Source organism: Sciurus carolinensis, chromosome 10 (genome assembly GCF_902686445.1).
Source record: "Sciurus carolinensis chromosome 10, mSciCar1.2, whole genome shotgun sequence".
NCBI lineage: Eukaryota > Metazoa > Chordata > Mammalia > Rodentia > Sciuridae > Sciurus > Sciurus carolinensis.
The window spans coordinates 84,163,154-84,179,074 of NC_062222.1; the positions used below are offsets into that span (position 1 = coordinate 84,163,154).

Sequence of the window (15,921 nt, forward strand, 5' to 3'; positions counted from 1 at the left end):
CTATTTTTTTTAATTACCCTTCTTAAAATCTTGCTCTTTCATAAATAGTTAAAGCTACTAGTTACTCCCCACTATTCCACAGGCTGCCTGTCTACCAGTGTTCAGACTTAGTGTACATTAGAATCAACTGGGTGCTTTTTGAAAATGCATACTCCAAGGCCAAATCTCCAGAAATTCTAAGTGTAGCCAAGAAGTTCTTATTTTAGCTAGTACGTTAAGTGATTCTAGGCAGATGATCTGTAGACCACATGAGGTAAAACACTCTAGATCCTATATTGCCAACATAGGCCACTCACTTCTGGTGACAAAATTATCACAACTTATTTTTATTAAATTAGTTCATCTTAAAAACATTTTACATAATAGAAATAAACTATAAAATTAAAAGAATGGAAATAGAAAATATAGAGCTTTAATTTAGGTTAGTAATTATGAATTAAATAATCTTTGCTTTTATAAAAAATTTTGGGGGAAGCTTTAATTTGTTCCCAGGGATTTGGGGAAGCAGTTGAGCCTTGAATATATTTTCAAGGAACTAATCAATTTAAAAAGTATCCATTTAATTTTTGGTTTCTCTTTTTTTCAGGATATAGAATAACTCAGTTATTTAGAAACTATAGTTGGGGCAAGGAGCCCTTAAGAGTGATTTATATTTCTTTTGACATCCTGACCACAAATTGACTTACTGTGCTTTTGAATTTGCTCCTTTCACGCTCTTTCTCTCTCTCTCTCTCTCTCTCTCTAACCATTTTTAAAATTTTTATTTTGAGACAGGGTCTCACTAAGTTGCCCAGACTGGCCTTGATTTTGAAATATTCCTGCCTCACTCCCCTCCCTCCTCTCAGTATCTGGAATTATAGGTATGTGCCACCATGTCTGGCTCTTTTTCTTCCTAATAGAGAAAATTGTTCATGTGATTCCAGTATATTTTTCTTAAACCTAAGTAGTTTCTAGTTCCACCAACAGTAGAAATAAAATGAGAATAAATTTTGGTGTTATAGTAATATTGTTTGTTCTAGTGGATGGCATTTTAAGTTTTGCTAGACTTTCATATCACATTCTTTGAAGGAATGCAGTTATGTGTTAACCTTTAATCTCTTTCTCCATTTCTGACTTCCAGCTTGCTTACTTATGATTTCCAAGTGGTATTAATTACCTCTTAAAATTCTAGAAGACCCTAAGAATCAAAAGTAACAGATTTGATGCTGTTGCATATAAATATAACCAACATATTCCCGGAATCAGTCCTAGGAGTTAGGGAATTGTAGCATGTTGGAGTGTGGGTAGAAGGTGCTCTATCCCAAAGCTCAGGTTTTTTTTTTTTTTTTTTTTTTTTTGACATGAATTAAGTGAAAAATTTTAAGCAAAATATTTCAGCAATTGAGTTGAGGCATCTCCAAAAAAAAACCAAAATCATCTCATAAACATATAATTCTGAAAGGTGTTACTAGATGGGGAAACAGGTCCGCCTTAATGCTATCAAGTTAAAATGTGGCAACTGATTCATCCCATATTCACCAATTTCTACTTCTAATTATGTTTGAACTTATAAAATAACTGAAAGTAATATGAAAATATACATAGATATTTAAATCTGGTAACTTAGTTAAAGACTAGTAGAAAAAATTGACACAAGATAGAACTGAGACCTTAAAGGACTCTGATTTATTCTTTTCCTTCATCCCTTTTTCTTCCCTTCCCTTAATTTAATGGTTCTAGCCACAACAAATGCCAAATATTTGATTTGAAGATTAATATGTATATGTCTATATAATAAAGTTGAGAACCCTATTTGAACATTCTTAATAGACTCCTAACTTGAAAGTATTATTTGTTTTCTGGTTTACACATTTATATAGCATTAATGCAGTATAAAAGTGATTGTGTCAAATCATGGTTTTGGGGGGATACCCTAGATGAAAATGCTTTAATATGAATCATACATTTCTTTCCACTGCAGCATTTAAAGTTCAGACTTCAACCGCAGTGGTTATTGTTTTTAGTTTGGTATCTACAGGGAGTGTTATTTTAAGAAAGCAGAAGCAGCATCATTTGCACACTCCTTAGAGAACACACACCTTAACCCTGACTTTTTAGCTCAACTTTTTCAAAAGAAGTGAAGTCAAGATGAAGAACCATTTGCTTTTCTGGGGAGTTCTTGCCATTTTTATTAAGGCTGTTCTTGTGACAGGTATGTGGTATTTATAAAATAAACTCAGCTAAAAGGAAAAATATACTGTAGATCTGTTTTCAGATTTGAAGACTTATGTTCATGCTTTGGTTGGCCAGATAACCAGTCACTTTCTTCTAACATGCTTTAATCTTTATATGGGTAGTGATATTTATATAGATGAGACTCAGTGTGATTCTTCTTATTCTTTTTTTCCTCTTGTTGCCTACTATAATCTTTAGAACAAGAATGTAGATTTTTTTTTGTTTTGGATAAGTATAGATACCATACTTATATGAATGTCCACACTGATTCTTAAAAATCATTCATCCTCTTATCTCTTAATATTCTAGAGAAATGAAGTAATAATTACCATAAGTACAACATAGAATACATTGTGATTTACATAGAATAAAATTGTGATTTTATTTAGTCAGAGGGATTGGTATTAGTTATAACAGCTTTCCTAGATCTGGACCATAGATGTATTATGAGCCTTTAACAATGTTTAACATTAAACACATTGGTGTCTTGATAGCTGAACTTCTGGTATTTTGCTTATTAACTTTTCAGGCAACTTAGAAAATGGAACACATTTGGGATATGGAAGTGCTATGTTAAATAGTTTTCATCTAGAAGGGCACATGAATTAGAAGTGATATGATTTGGTTTAATTCTAACACTGCACCTGTTTTTATTTCTAGACAGAGCATAATCAAACTGTAATTAAGAATAGCCATTTTACAAACATATATAATAATGGCATTAAGAATAAATAATAATATTTAAAATATAAAAATATTAGTAATAAAGCATATATAATATACATAAACATGTAAAGTATGTTTATAAACATGTTAATATACCTATAAGCATATATATGAAACTATATGTAGCTATATATAAATGGGTATCACTTATTGAGTACTGTTTTTATATTATGCTAACAGCTTTACACATTCCATTTGATTTTCATAATACCTATATTAGGCTAGGTTCCATTATTATTTCTAACATATAGCTGAAGCATTTGAAACTTGGGTGAAATAACTTAAACCCAGAGTCACACAGCAGCAAGTGATAGGTAGAGTCTGAGCCTGTAGTTCATGCTCCTAACTGCTATCCAGTTCTGCCTGCATAAGGGAATCACCTTTTTGTAAACTCATGTGGTCTTATCTACCATGCATCATTATGTAATTATTTTCTTATTTGTTTGAGTAGAATTAAATTAAACTTAAATATTTATTAAGTACCTACTGTGTCTTTCAAGCCCTCTTAGAATTAAGTAAGGCAAATCCCTAATAACAGGTTTATTAGGAAAAATACTGTATTTCTATGAGAGAATGTTAAAATCTAGAGGTTAATGAATTGAAAGTATCTATACTTTTTTCTGGTAGATCGATTAGACTGCCTAATATTTTTGCATATTAACAGTAATGACAGTCTCTTCTTAGGTATCTAGTAAGGAAATAAATTACATGCCATATACAATATGGACATTTTAAATTTAATATTTAATAGTCAAGTCTTTTACTTGACTCAATGTATATTTTTAGTTATACACTATATGCTTTTTTATATTTCATTGAGAAAAACATTTGAGAGTTATAGGTACAGAAGTAGGGAAGAGGATACCATTTGAATCATTTTACTCTTTTCAGAACATTAATAAAATTTATATTACTATCCTGGATTGATTTCACAATGCTTCTTCAATACCATACAGACTTCAGTCAGACTTATTAAAATCTTATGAATAGTGGGATAATAATGCATTATAAAGTACTTCAAATAATTATAAGGAAAATAACAATGATCTTTAAATGTTTTTGTAATAGCTGTTATCATTAAGATTGAAATATTGCAATTAGGTCTTTGCTCTGGGAATCATCTCAGGAATAATTAGACTTCCAGTTATAATATCTGTCCTGATCATATAGCCCTTATAATCTAAATTCATATGCTAAATCTTTGCATATTTTTAGTTGAGGCATAATGGGAGGAATTTTTAAAGGTCACTTAGCTAAAATGATAAGAATGTAAAGATATTTAACATCATTTTTAAAATTTGCACTATTAAATATTGATATTTTTAACTCTTCAAATATCTGTTCAATGATCTACGTCCAGAAAGAAATTGTTTTTATCTTTGTAACGTGACTTCTTTATCTTATATTTAAATTAGACAATATATGTTGACACTCAAGAGTTAAGGCTTTAACTCTGTTGGTCACCTGTGTATTAATTCATTTATTCATTTTTTTCTGAATATTGCCATATTACAGTATGGCTAGTACCTTATAATATTTTCTAAATTATTTTTTCAAATATATAGAATGCTGATATATACTTTTACAAGAAATGTTAATATAGACTTTATTTATTTGATTTGACTTAATCATTGTACCACAATAATGTGATTATTATCATTAAAAATATAATTAGTTTAGGAAAATTATGGTGGAGAATATTTAAAAGTCTTAGGAAATAAGGTATCTTGGAGGAAAATATGCCTGTTCTTACCTATAATGCAACTTAAGCAAATGAACAAACAAAAAAAGAACTTTTTTTTGAATTGAGGAAGGAAGGATAAGGATATATTTTTTTTTAGGATGTGATATTTTAAATTGGATTCATAAAGACTAATGCTATTTTTTGTTTATTTTGAATGGGTTACTTTGGGGAAAAATCTAGATTTTTGTTTTCTTCGTCACTATGGTATTTAGTACTGGTTTTTATAAGGCTATGTCATTCAAAGAGCTGTGCCTCTAAAGAAGCATTACATAAAAATTGGAATTCTTTCAGTTCAGGTTCTCATAGATTGACCCAAGGTTCAAAGAGAAAATTACTTCTAGAGTCATTTGGATTTCTTTCACTGTGATGTGAGATTCCACTTAACTTTTTTTTTTTTTGCTACTGAGGATTGATCCCAGGGGTGCTTAACCACTATGCCACATCCCCAACCCTTTTTATTTTTTATTTTGAGACAGGGTCTTTCTAAGTTGCTTATTATGGTCTCACTAAGTTGCTGAGACTGACCTTGAACATACAATCCTCCTGCCTTACTGGGATCCATTGAGTCACTGGGATTACAGGTGTGTACCACCACATCTGGCTTCCACTTAGCTGTTTTAGATTAGGAAAGAAAACAAATAGAAAATGCTGGAATTGATTAATGATTGAAGTTAATTTTTTTGCAGGCAAGAAATATAAATGAACCCAATAGAATATATATATATATATATATATATATATATATATATATATATACACACACACACACAGACTTTTGTTTTCCATTTTTTTGACAATTTATTTTACCTTTTCAAGCCCAAGATGAAGATGAGAGGACTGTTCTTGCTGACAACAAATGCAAGTGTGCCCGTGTTACTACCAGGATCATCCGTTCTACTGAAGATCCTAATGAGGACATTGTGGAGAGAAATATCCGAATTATGTATGTAACATTCCATATTTGTTTTTTTCCTGTTGTTAACAGAGATACTTTATGTTATTAAGCATTATTTAGTTGTAATACCTACATCTTTACTTCCTTTTTGACATGTAGTACTTGACATGATGTCAAATCATGTTAGTGAGCTTGAGGCAATTTTGTAGAAGCTGAGGGCAGGAACAAAGTGTTCCAGACAAAAAACCAGTTAGATCAGATTCTAGTCAAAGGTTCTGATCTAGTCATTAACATATCCTGTTTAGATGGAGTAATTTCAGTTTGAATCAGAACTGAGTTGTCTTTGATCAGTTCAAACTGAAACTTTAGATAATACTAAAAGTCCTATTTTATACCATATATGGACAACTGAGTATTTTACACTATATTCAGATGTCTGCACTAAGATTAACAGACTGATCAAATTGTCTAATTTGATTCAGTCTTCAGTTGTAGATTGGGTTTTAGGTATTCGTTTCACCTTCCACATACTCCAGAGTTATATGCTATATAGCTTGTATTCAGTAGAAAGAATGCTAAAAATGTTTGTGAAACGAGATTCCAGTCAGTAATAAGTTTTCCTTATTAAACACTCCTACCTTAATAGTTTCCCCCCAAATACTTATTATAGAAAGACAATATAGTGTTCAATCCCATTTAATCCATGGGAAAAGTATACTGTGTTAAAAAAATTTGTTTCAAGTGCTGGCTGGGACATGTAATAACTGCATGCTTTTATAAACAAGTTGCTTATCCATTCTAAACTTCAGTGTTCTCATTTTTAAATAGGGGTGAAATAGTGCTTACTTCATAGTGTTATTGTAAAATAAATCGAGAAGTCTTTTCCTTTTAGAGCTTGTTTAGTTTAGTCATACATTAAAAAATATTTGCTGTTATTTATTCATCTAACCTGTGTGTCAGTTATCATTATCACTATCCTGCTCAAAACCCTTTTGGTGGTTTCTCCATTATTATTATTAGGATATATTTCAAATTTCTATGCTTAATCTATGAAACTTAGCATAACTCTCAAGATCATCCATTTCCACTTTTCCTTCATGTTAAAAAATATAGCAGTTCTGCAGTGTCTTTATTTCCTCACATTCACAGTGTTTCCTTTCTCTTGTCTTTATCCCTTACTGGTTCCTCTGTTTGAAAAACTCTTTCTCCCCTCCCTTCAGTCTGATTAACTTTTCTTCACACTGCATGTTTTAGTTTAGCTATCACTTCTTCTTTTTTTGTTCACCCAGGGATGCTTACCACTGAGCCACATCCCTAGCCCTTTTTTGTATTTTATTTAGAGACAGGGTCTTGCTGAATTGTTTAGGGCCTCACTAAATTGCTGAGCCTGACTTTGAACTCGAGATCCTCCTGCCTTAGCTTCCAGAGTTACTGGGATTACAGACATGTACCACAGTATCTGGCCTAGCCTTCACTTATACCAGGTTTTCTTTGATCACTTAGATCCTTAGCACTACTCTGTTAGGGATGGAACAATTGCAGAGGCTGTAACTGAAAGGAATGGCATCCATGACATTGACATTTAAACCATGTTGAAGATGAGTGTTTATCTTATGTGTAAGGAAAAGGAGATTTACATTTTTTTTGTTGTTGTTATATTAGGGATTGAGCCCAGGGATGCTCTGTCACTGACTTACATTGCCAGCCCTTTTTATTTTTCATTTTGAGACAGTCTGTCTAAGTTGCCAAGGCTGGCCTCAAACTTGTGATCCTGCTTCTTTAGCCTTCCAAGTAGCTGGAATTGTTGAGTGCCACCACACCCAGAAGAGACATTTTTCAAATAACTCTCCATGATTCTCTAATTCATCATTTTTATAACATTATTCTTTTTATCATATTGTTTACTGAAATCAGCTAATTTAGTTACTTCATATATCTTTGCCTGAGGTATATTGATTTTTCCTAACCTTATTTCTGAAAGTATATTACCATTGCTGTGTAATTATGGTATTATTCCCAACTCCATCACTTACTACAATAATGTTACTTTGGGGGACATTACTTAACTAATTTGAGCCTATTTCCTAAACTGTAAAAATGTAATAATTATGTATGTATATTTGTATGTGCATATATAATATACACATATATGTATATATATTTATGCATACATTTATCCTTTTTTGCAGTTTAGGAATAGGCTCAAATTAGTTATACACATACACATATAGAGTTTTGAGGATTAAATATAATAATTTGTAAAAGGACAGTGTTTGACTCACAGTAGACCTCATAATGTTTATTCTATGTTTTTCTCATTATTAAAATCTTTTATGATAAGAGCCTCTATAATAAAGAACAGATACATTCATTCATTCAGCAAATATTTATTTAATGAATGCCAAATATTGTGGGTTGGTGCTGGGGTTACAACAATCTATATGCAACTAGTCCATTCCATTAAATAATTTGCAGTCTAATGGGAAACCTTAAATTAATTACTTAAAAAGGCAATTATAATACTATTGTAAATGTTATGAAAGGCATATGATGTTATAGGAACGCTGTGAAAAGGTATTCAGTCCAATGCAGCAGGAGGAGGGCTGCAGTGGGAGGCAGGAAAGGGTGTTTGTAGCAAGTGGTGGGATAGTTGATGGTTATTAACTGAATGGGAGTTGGTTAGGTAAATACATATGGGGAGTGAGAGGGTTGATAGTTGTGACAAAACATTCCAGGAAAAGGAAACAGAATTATGAGATTATTATGTAATATGTTTAGTATAGTATCAGGTACACTGTAAGTACTTACTGTTTGTTTCTTTTTTAACTGTTGAGAAAACCATCTTAAGTTTGTGGAAATGCAAGCTGTTGTTTATAGATGGCATGTAGAGGGACATGATGGCATTGTGAGAGATGAGGCTGGAGAGTTAGGGGCATATTTTGGATTGCCTTCTATGCCATGTTAATGATACCCTGTTATCTGTGGAAGTGACATTGTTGGTTAGGTGAAGAAGGAAATTGGGCTTGTGTTTTAGAAAGATCATTTGGGTAATAATGTGACTAATGCATTGGAAGGGTCAAGACAAAAGGGTGTCACTACTAGCTAGGAGAATGGTGGTGTCCTGAACAAAGGCAGTAATAATGAGAAGAGACAAGTGGATGGATTTCACATACGCAAAAAAAAAAAAAAAATTAGAGTCAATTGGACTCTGATATGGTTAGATATATGGTCTGTGATAGGGAGGAGGATTCAGGGACGATGTTCAGGTTTTTGGCTTGGATATTTATGTGGATGATATTGCTAAACGTTGAGTTAGGAGACACACATTTTTCTTTCTTTTGGTACTTCTCATATGGGGTACATATGAGGAGAAATGATGTAGGTGAAATAGTTTAAAGTTAATGAAATAATATGAACAGTCAATAATCTTTAAATTTTTTGTGGGACAGCACCATGAAGAAGTTTCAATATTACTACTTATTTGATTAGGTCACTAACCCCTCTCATTTACAATTTTCACATCTTTAAAATGTGGATAATAATATCTGACTTTTCATTTAACAAGTATTGAACATATTCCACATCACACATCAAGTTAGGCACTGGGAATATAAAAGTGTTTTTGCCTTAAAGGAACTTAAATAGCCTACAAAAGCAACCACTCTGTAGACAAGTGACTATATAGCATTTATTATAATAAATGTATATGAGCTTTAATGAGACTACAGGGAAGGACATTTATTGAGGGTGTATAGATCAAAATAAAACTTGAACTGATTTTTAAAGGAAAATCAGGGTTTTGCCAAGTAAACAAAGAGAGTTGACAAAAGGATTGCTTTAAGTTTTAAGTGGGAAATACTTAAAATACAGCAAATTCGTGTAAAAACTTGAGTGATAGTATTACTATAGAGTGCTTAAAGTCATGATAAATACTGTTCTAGCATTATACCTATTACCAGAAATATAATATTTGCATTCCATTATTTTTCTTTGTTTTCTTTCCTTTTTTTAGTGTTCCTCTCAACAGCAGGGAGAATATCTCTGACCCTACCTCACCGTTGAGAACCAAATTCGTCTACCATTTGTCTGATCTGTAAGAGATTTTCCTTCATAATAAGTTAATAATTTTTAATTTACCTTGTTAGTGTTTCTGAAAATCTGAACTTTTGAGTACATTAATAACTGTGTCAATTATTAGGTATTATAACTTCCTAAAATTTTGACACATATAAAAAGTACCTATAAATTTATTCTAAAGAAGAAATTATTATCATTTGTATAGGAATTTCCAGTTTATCTAAATAGTTCTATAAGTGAATTTTAGCTTATAAACATGCAAATTTTCTTTGGAAATGATAGAATCCAATATCAAACAGTTTTTAAAAAGTATTCTTGTGACTATTAATAATTCAGTTAAATAAGTATAAAGTTGGGAATAAACCTAACATAGTAGAAGTTGCTGTATGGTATAGATATGGCTAGTTGTTATTTATTTTCAACTAATTTTTGTATGTTAAAGGTTGAAAAATCTCAAACTATTCTGTATTGAAGAGCTGGTTGGGTCTGAAAGGACTCATCCTTTATTATAGGTTAGAGCTGCAGCAACTAATTGATTGAGATAGAAATGCATAGTCATTCATATTTTGAGATATCATTTAATGGGGACTTCTAATGTGTTTGTTTTTCAGCTGTAAAAAATGTGATCCTGTAGAAGTGGAGCTGGATAATCAGGTGGTTACTGCCACCCAGAGCAATATCTGTGATGAAGATAGTGCTACAGAGACCTGCTACACCTATGATAGAAACAAGTGCTACACAGCTATGGTCCCACTTACATACGGTGGTGAGACCAAAATGGTACAAACAGCTTTGACTCCAGATTCCTGCTATCCTGACTAATTTAAGTTGTTGACTGCACAACTCTTCTTGAAAGGCTCTCCGTTTTAATCCAGAAAGTTAGTATATTTACTGGCAATAAATTTGAAACCAAGATTGTTTTTAGGTGATGTAACACCAACTTTCCCTCAAAATAACTGAAATAATAACATTGTTATTTTATTAGGTAATTACTTCTCAACTCTAGGTATTAAAATCAGTCAATTATGATTTTCTGAAGGGGTGAAAAAATAGACAAAGGGAGAAACTAAAATTTGAAGACTAAAAATCAAAAATCAAGAGACATAAATTAAATGCCTTTTGTTGTTTTTGTTTGTTTGCTTTGCCTTGGAGAGTCAGAGCTTTTGCACATCCCGTTCTCTTTTTAAAATGTTTTGCTGTGTAGAGAAAATACATGTGTAAACAGAGGCCATTTATATGCCTTCATTGGAAAAATAATTGGAGAGCCAATTATTTGGAACCAATTATAAAAATAACTTAAAATGGTATCGCTAATATTTATGAAACCAATCTGCTAAAAGTGATATAGTTAAATGCATCATTTAAAAATATATTTTGAGGGCTAGGGATGAGACTCAGTGGCAGACTGCTTGCCAGGCATTCAGGAGGCCCTGGGTTCAATCCTTAGTACCATCAAAAAAGAAAAGAAAAGAAAAATATGTTCTAATATGACACATAGGCTTTGCAAGAGGTAATATAATTTTTCTTTTTTTGATAAGAAAAAATTTTTTTTTTTTTTTTTGGGGTGCAGGGGATTGAACCCAGGGCCTTGTGCTTACAAGGCAAGCACTCTACTAACTGAGCTATCTCCCCAGTCCCCAATAAGAAAATTTTTGACAATCAGGCTAATGTAAGAAATTTCCATTATAAATCATCTATATTGCAACTAAATAATGAAATATGTATTCTAAAATATGTATTCTCCAGCACAGTTTGAACAATTAAATAGATTCATCAGCATGTACCTGTGTGAAATAATTTATTGGGGAAAATTCATTTGTGTTAACTTTCTCATGTGTGAATTAAGTATAATTTCTTTGATGAATAGTTTGTAAGTATAGTGTAATGATGTGTTAATCATTGAATTCATATTTGTACATATTCGAGGTGGTCTTGTGATTTTACACCTAAAATTAATAAAAAGGCAAGGACTTCATGGCACATAAAACTTTATGGTGGAAAGCTAGGGCCAAATGACATATATATCTCAGGGTATTATGGAAAGTACATACTGACTCTCTATTTAAAATAGTGAGTGAATGATTAGCAAAAGTCAATTTCTCTAAGAGGCATTCTTCTGTTTCCTTTTTAAAATAATGATAGTTGTTTTAGTAACTTCGATTGTGATTATATTGATATTCAGCTTTTCTTTAAGGATAAGGATGGGACTCTCTTGTGTGTCAGTAGGAATAATAGTTTTCATATACATTATTTATTGATATTTGATTTAGAAAGTGGTTTTAACTGTTTTTGAATTTCATTTAATTAGTAAATGTTTTTAACTATTAATCTATTGCATAAAACTGTTCTATGGTGATTAAGCTTAAGAAAATCACCATTATTGCTCATTCCCTAGATTTCTCTAAGTTCTCTGTTAGAGCCACTCTATTTCTTAAAAAATTAAAATTTTAATTAGAAAAAAACCTCTTATTCCTTTCTTTTGATTTATTCTTCCCATGTATTTATCACCTTTAAGCAGACTTACATAATTTACCTATTTATCATGTTTCTGGTCTGTTTCCCCTTTTTAGAGTATAATCTCCACAAGGACAGGCAGTTTTATTTTGCCCATTTTTTTATGTTCCTAGCATCTTGAGCTTTATCTGGCACATAGAGGCTCTCAATATGTATTAATTGAATGAATAAACATGAGTTGAGACAATATATATACATAAAGAATTATAATTATTTGGCAGAAGGTGATAAAGACAAAGAAATAGGCTCTAAAATGTTGAGGGGGCCAGGGTTGTAGCTTAGTGGTAGAGCACTTGCCTAGCATGAGTGAGTCACTTGGGTTCGATTCTCAGCACCACATAAAAAATAAATAAATACAATAAAGGTATTGTGTCCATCTACAACTAAAAATATTTTTTAAAAAATGTTATGAGAATTTATGGGGGACTACTTTTAAAGAATTTCTTCTACTCTCTTTTTATCTTTGCCTTAGTTTCTCTGTGTACCCAACAGGAAATAATTTTGCTATTACATTTTCAATTCTTGTATGAAAGATACTTATTCCAGCATTATACCTCATTAAATACTAGCTGGAAGTGGATGGCAAATTTATAATCCTGCAGGTCTTTCTTTCAGAAGTTCAGTTAAATTCTAAGATCATCAAGTTAATAACAATTCAGCACTAAGTGTCAATCTCAGTGCTTTATAAATATTTACTCATTCAATAAAAATTCAGAGTAGCTGATGACTCCTAAATGAGAGTTAATGAAGAAAGAGTAAAGCCTTCCTGTTAGCTTCCTTCATGTTTGCTTGTTTTAGTAGAACATTCAGCAGGGGTTCACTAGGCAATTAATGCGTCAGTCATGAAACTTATTTGTTCTTTAACTTATTTGTTCTTTAAGGAGCATAATTGACTTATGGTTTTAATATCCCTCACTGTTTTTGTGAGGTCATGCTTTCCTATCCGATGCCCAGTCAATGATGAGTGAGTGTGGCAAACTAAGGCCAGTTTCTGGGGATAGAAGATTCTTCTGATGAACTACTGACTTGGAGACTGTCCTTCAGCTTTGCTGAAATTTTTTTAGCACTGCATTACCATTAGATATTACCTACCTAGTCTTCCTTCCTACTGTATATATATATATATATATATACATATACATATATATACATATATATATATATATATATTTTTTTTTTTTTTTTCCCCACATGGGTAGGACCTGCGTCAGTCTGATGGCTTTCCTAGCCTTTGGCTCCCTCCCCATTTTCCCACACAGGTATTTTCCTAACAAATCTCATCTCACAATCTGTATATACAGGGTTTGAATTAACATAATATCTAATTATGATCTGTCTGATTTAATGATGATACTGAACATTGCATTTCTTCACATGCCAAATAATTTACTTGTGTCCTCTCATTTAATCTTCATAATATGTTTTGGGGTATTATTTTCATATTATAAAGGAGAATGCTAACTCAGTGGGTAAATAGCAATTTGACTTGTTCCCATGTCTAGTAAATGGTAATGAAAACTCTCAATCACTCACCTATATTTATTTATTTCTTTTCTCTCCCATACTTTAACAAACATCATTTGAGGTTCTTAGATAGTCATGTTCACTGTAACATTTTCTTGCAGCTCATGTGGCATTTTGTGTTTAATGTATCATTTGTACACTTTTTGTGATGGATTGATTTTGCACTTACTCTGGGATTGCACCCAGGGGCAGTCTACTATAGAGCTACATTCTCAACAACTCCACCACGTCTTAAAATTATTTGAAAAAAATCTTGAGATACGGTCTTTCTAAGTTGCCAGACTGGCCTCAAACTTGTTCTCCTGCCTTAGCCTCCTGAGTAGCTGGGATTACAGGCATGCACTGCATGCCTAACTTCTATATGTTGTTTTAAAGTTTGAATGAAAGGAATAACATTTTTAAAAGACAGGCAAAAGTAGGTAACTTTGGTGAGAAATGTTTTTCTTTCATCTGCATAGGTCTTGATAAGTAAACCATTTGTCCAAGTGAGCACACTCAGCACCAGCCAGATTAAAAGAAAATGAATTAACAATTAGAGTAATAACTCTTTGTGCCAAGCTCTTAGAAACCAATAGACCCAAGCTAAACACTCAGTTTTCACTTTAAGACTATTGTAATTTTTTAATGGTTTTATGTGACTTGATATTCAAAATGAACCATAGTTACACTTATACAATCACAAATATACAGATTATGCACACTCATAAGTAGACATGCACATACTTCTTGACCTGGGAACAATGGGATAGGATAATTACTCTTTAATGGACTTCCAGGTCTTTGCTTTGGAGTAGTGGTGTATTATATAATCTGGTGGGTAAATCCACAGCCTAAATTGGAATACAGACTAGATGACATTGGGCAAGTTAATTCAATTTAAAGGTGTTTTCCTCTTTTTAAAAATGGAAATAAAAGTAATGTCTTGTAGATTTTTATAAAAATTAGGATACATCCCCTACGTATGTATGAATGTATGTATGTATGTGACAGTACAGCTTTTGTACTGAATTACTCTGAATTTTTCCATAATAAAACTTGTTTGATCGTCAGGGGTGAAGTGGGGAATAATCCACTGTAAATTGCAGTTGTTACTATGTTTCAGTTGTCTTTTGACTTTTTCTCTGCCAAGGCAATAAACCAATGAAAATGAAGGTATATATGAGATCAGCGATCCTCAAACTTTAGAGTGCATGAGAATAACCTGGAGGACTCCTTAGAGCAGATTACTGAATTCTATCCCCAGTCGTGGTGATTAAATAGTACTGTGGTGCAGCTGGAGAAATTGATTCTGCTGCAGCTGGTAATTGCTTTAGAATTATAATCCTACACTTCCACCTAGTGGTTAATTTATGAAGTACAATGTATATGCATGTTTAGCTAATGTTTACTGCCCGATGAAAAATTCACTATCTTCATTTTACAAATGATAAAACTGAAATGTGAAGAGAACTAACTTGTTTAAAATTTTATAAGTACTATATGGAGAACTGATAATTGGATTAAAGACTGTAAAAGTCAGTGCTCTCAATTATTCTGTCTGAACACATTTTCAGATCATTTCCCCCAGTAATTCCGAGGAAATAACCAGAGTTACAAAGAGGAATAGAGATATTTATCATGACATTACTTATGATAGAAAAAGTCCATAAAGAGCTTTAAGTTTATCATGAAGGGAATGATAATATAGACATACTTGAATATTTTACAGACAATACAAATGAAATTTAAAAATATTTTTAATCTTATAGAAATTGCTTATACAATGCAAAGAGAAAAATTAGGATATTACATAAAAGAATGACTTTAAGAACAACTCCATATACATACATGAGAAAAGACTTGTGGGAAATAGGACAAAATATTATTTTTGTTTCCCTTTTTAGTATTTTCTAGATATTCTACAAACAGTGCATATTTTAAATTATAAAAATGTTAGTGATTATTAATTTTAATATTTCAATTATTAATTTTGGGGAATTTATAAAATTTTATTACTTTACCTATGTATTTAAAGAGAAAGTGAAGTTTACTTAACCTCTACTCTGTGCCCAGCACAGTGCCAATTACTATGAGTGATACATAAGAGAAATAAGAACTGACCTCACTTTTTAGAAATTTTCCTGCTTCTTTTATAGGCAAGACTAATACAGGAAAAAATGAGCACATGATATAGGACAAAAGTAATTAAATATGAAAGATGATGTACTGTGAACTTTCGGGGACACTG

At 31.8% G+C, this 15,921-nt stretch overlaps 1 protein-coding gene across 1 annotated transcript; it reads left to right on the forward strand.

The window, feature by feature from the left end:
- The first annotated feature begins 2,005 nt into the window (after positions 1–2,005).
- On the forward strand, positions 2,006–11,435 carry Jchain (joining chain of multimeric IgA and IgM). Its single transcript, XM_047566803.1, has 4 exons — positions 2,006–2,191; positions 5,501–5,627; positions 9,592–9,672; positions 10,268–11,435. The coding sequence occupies exons 1-4, from the start codon at positions 2,128–2,130 to the stop codon at positions 10,476–10,478; spliced, it is 483 nt and encodes a 160-aa protein (XP_047422759.1). The 5' UTR covers positions 2,006–2,127; the 3' UTR covers positions 10,479–11,435.
- Positions 11,436–15,921: the final 4,486 nt, after the last annotated feature.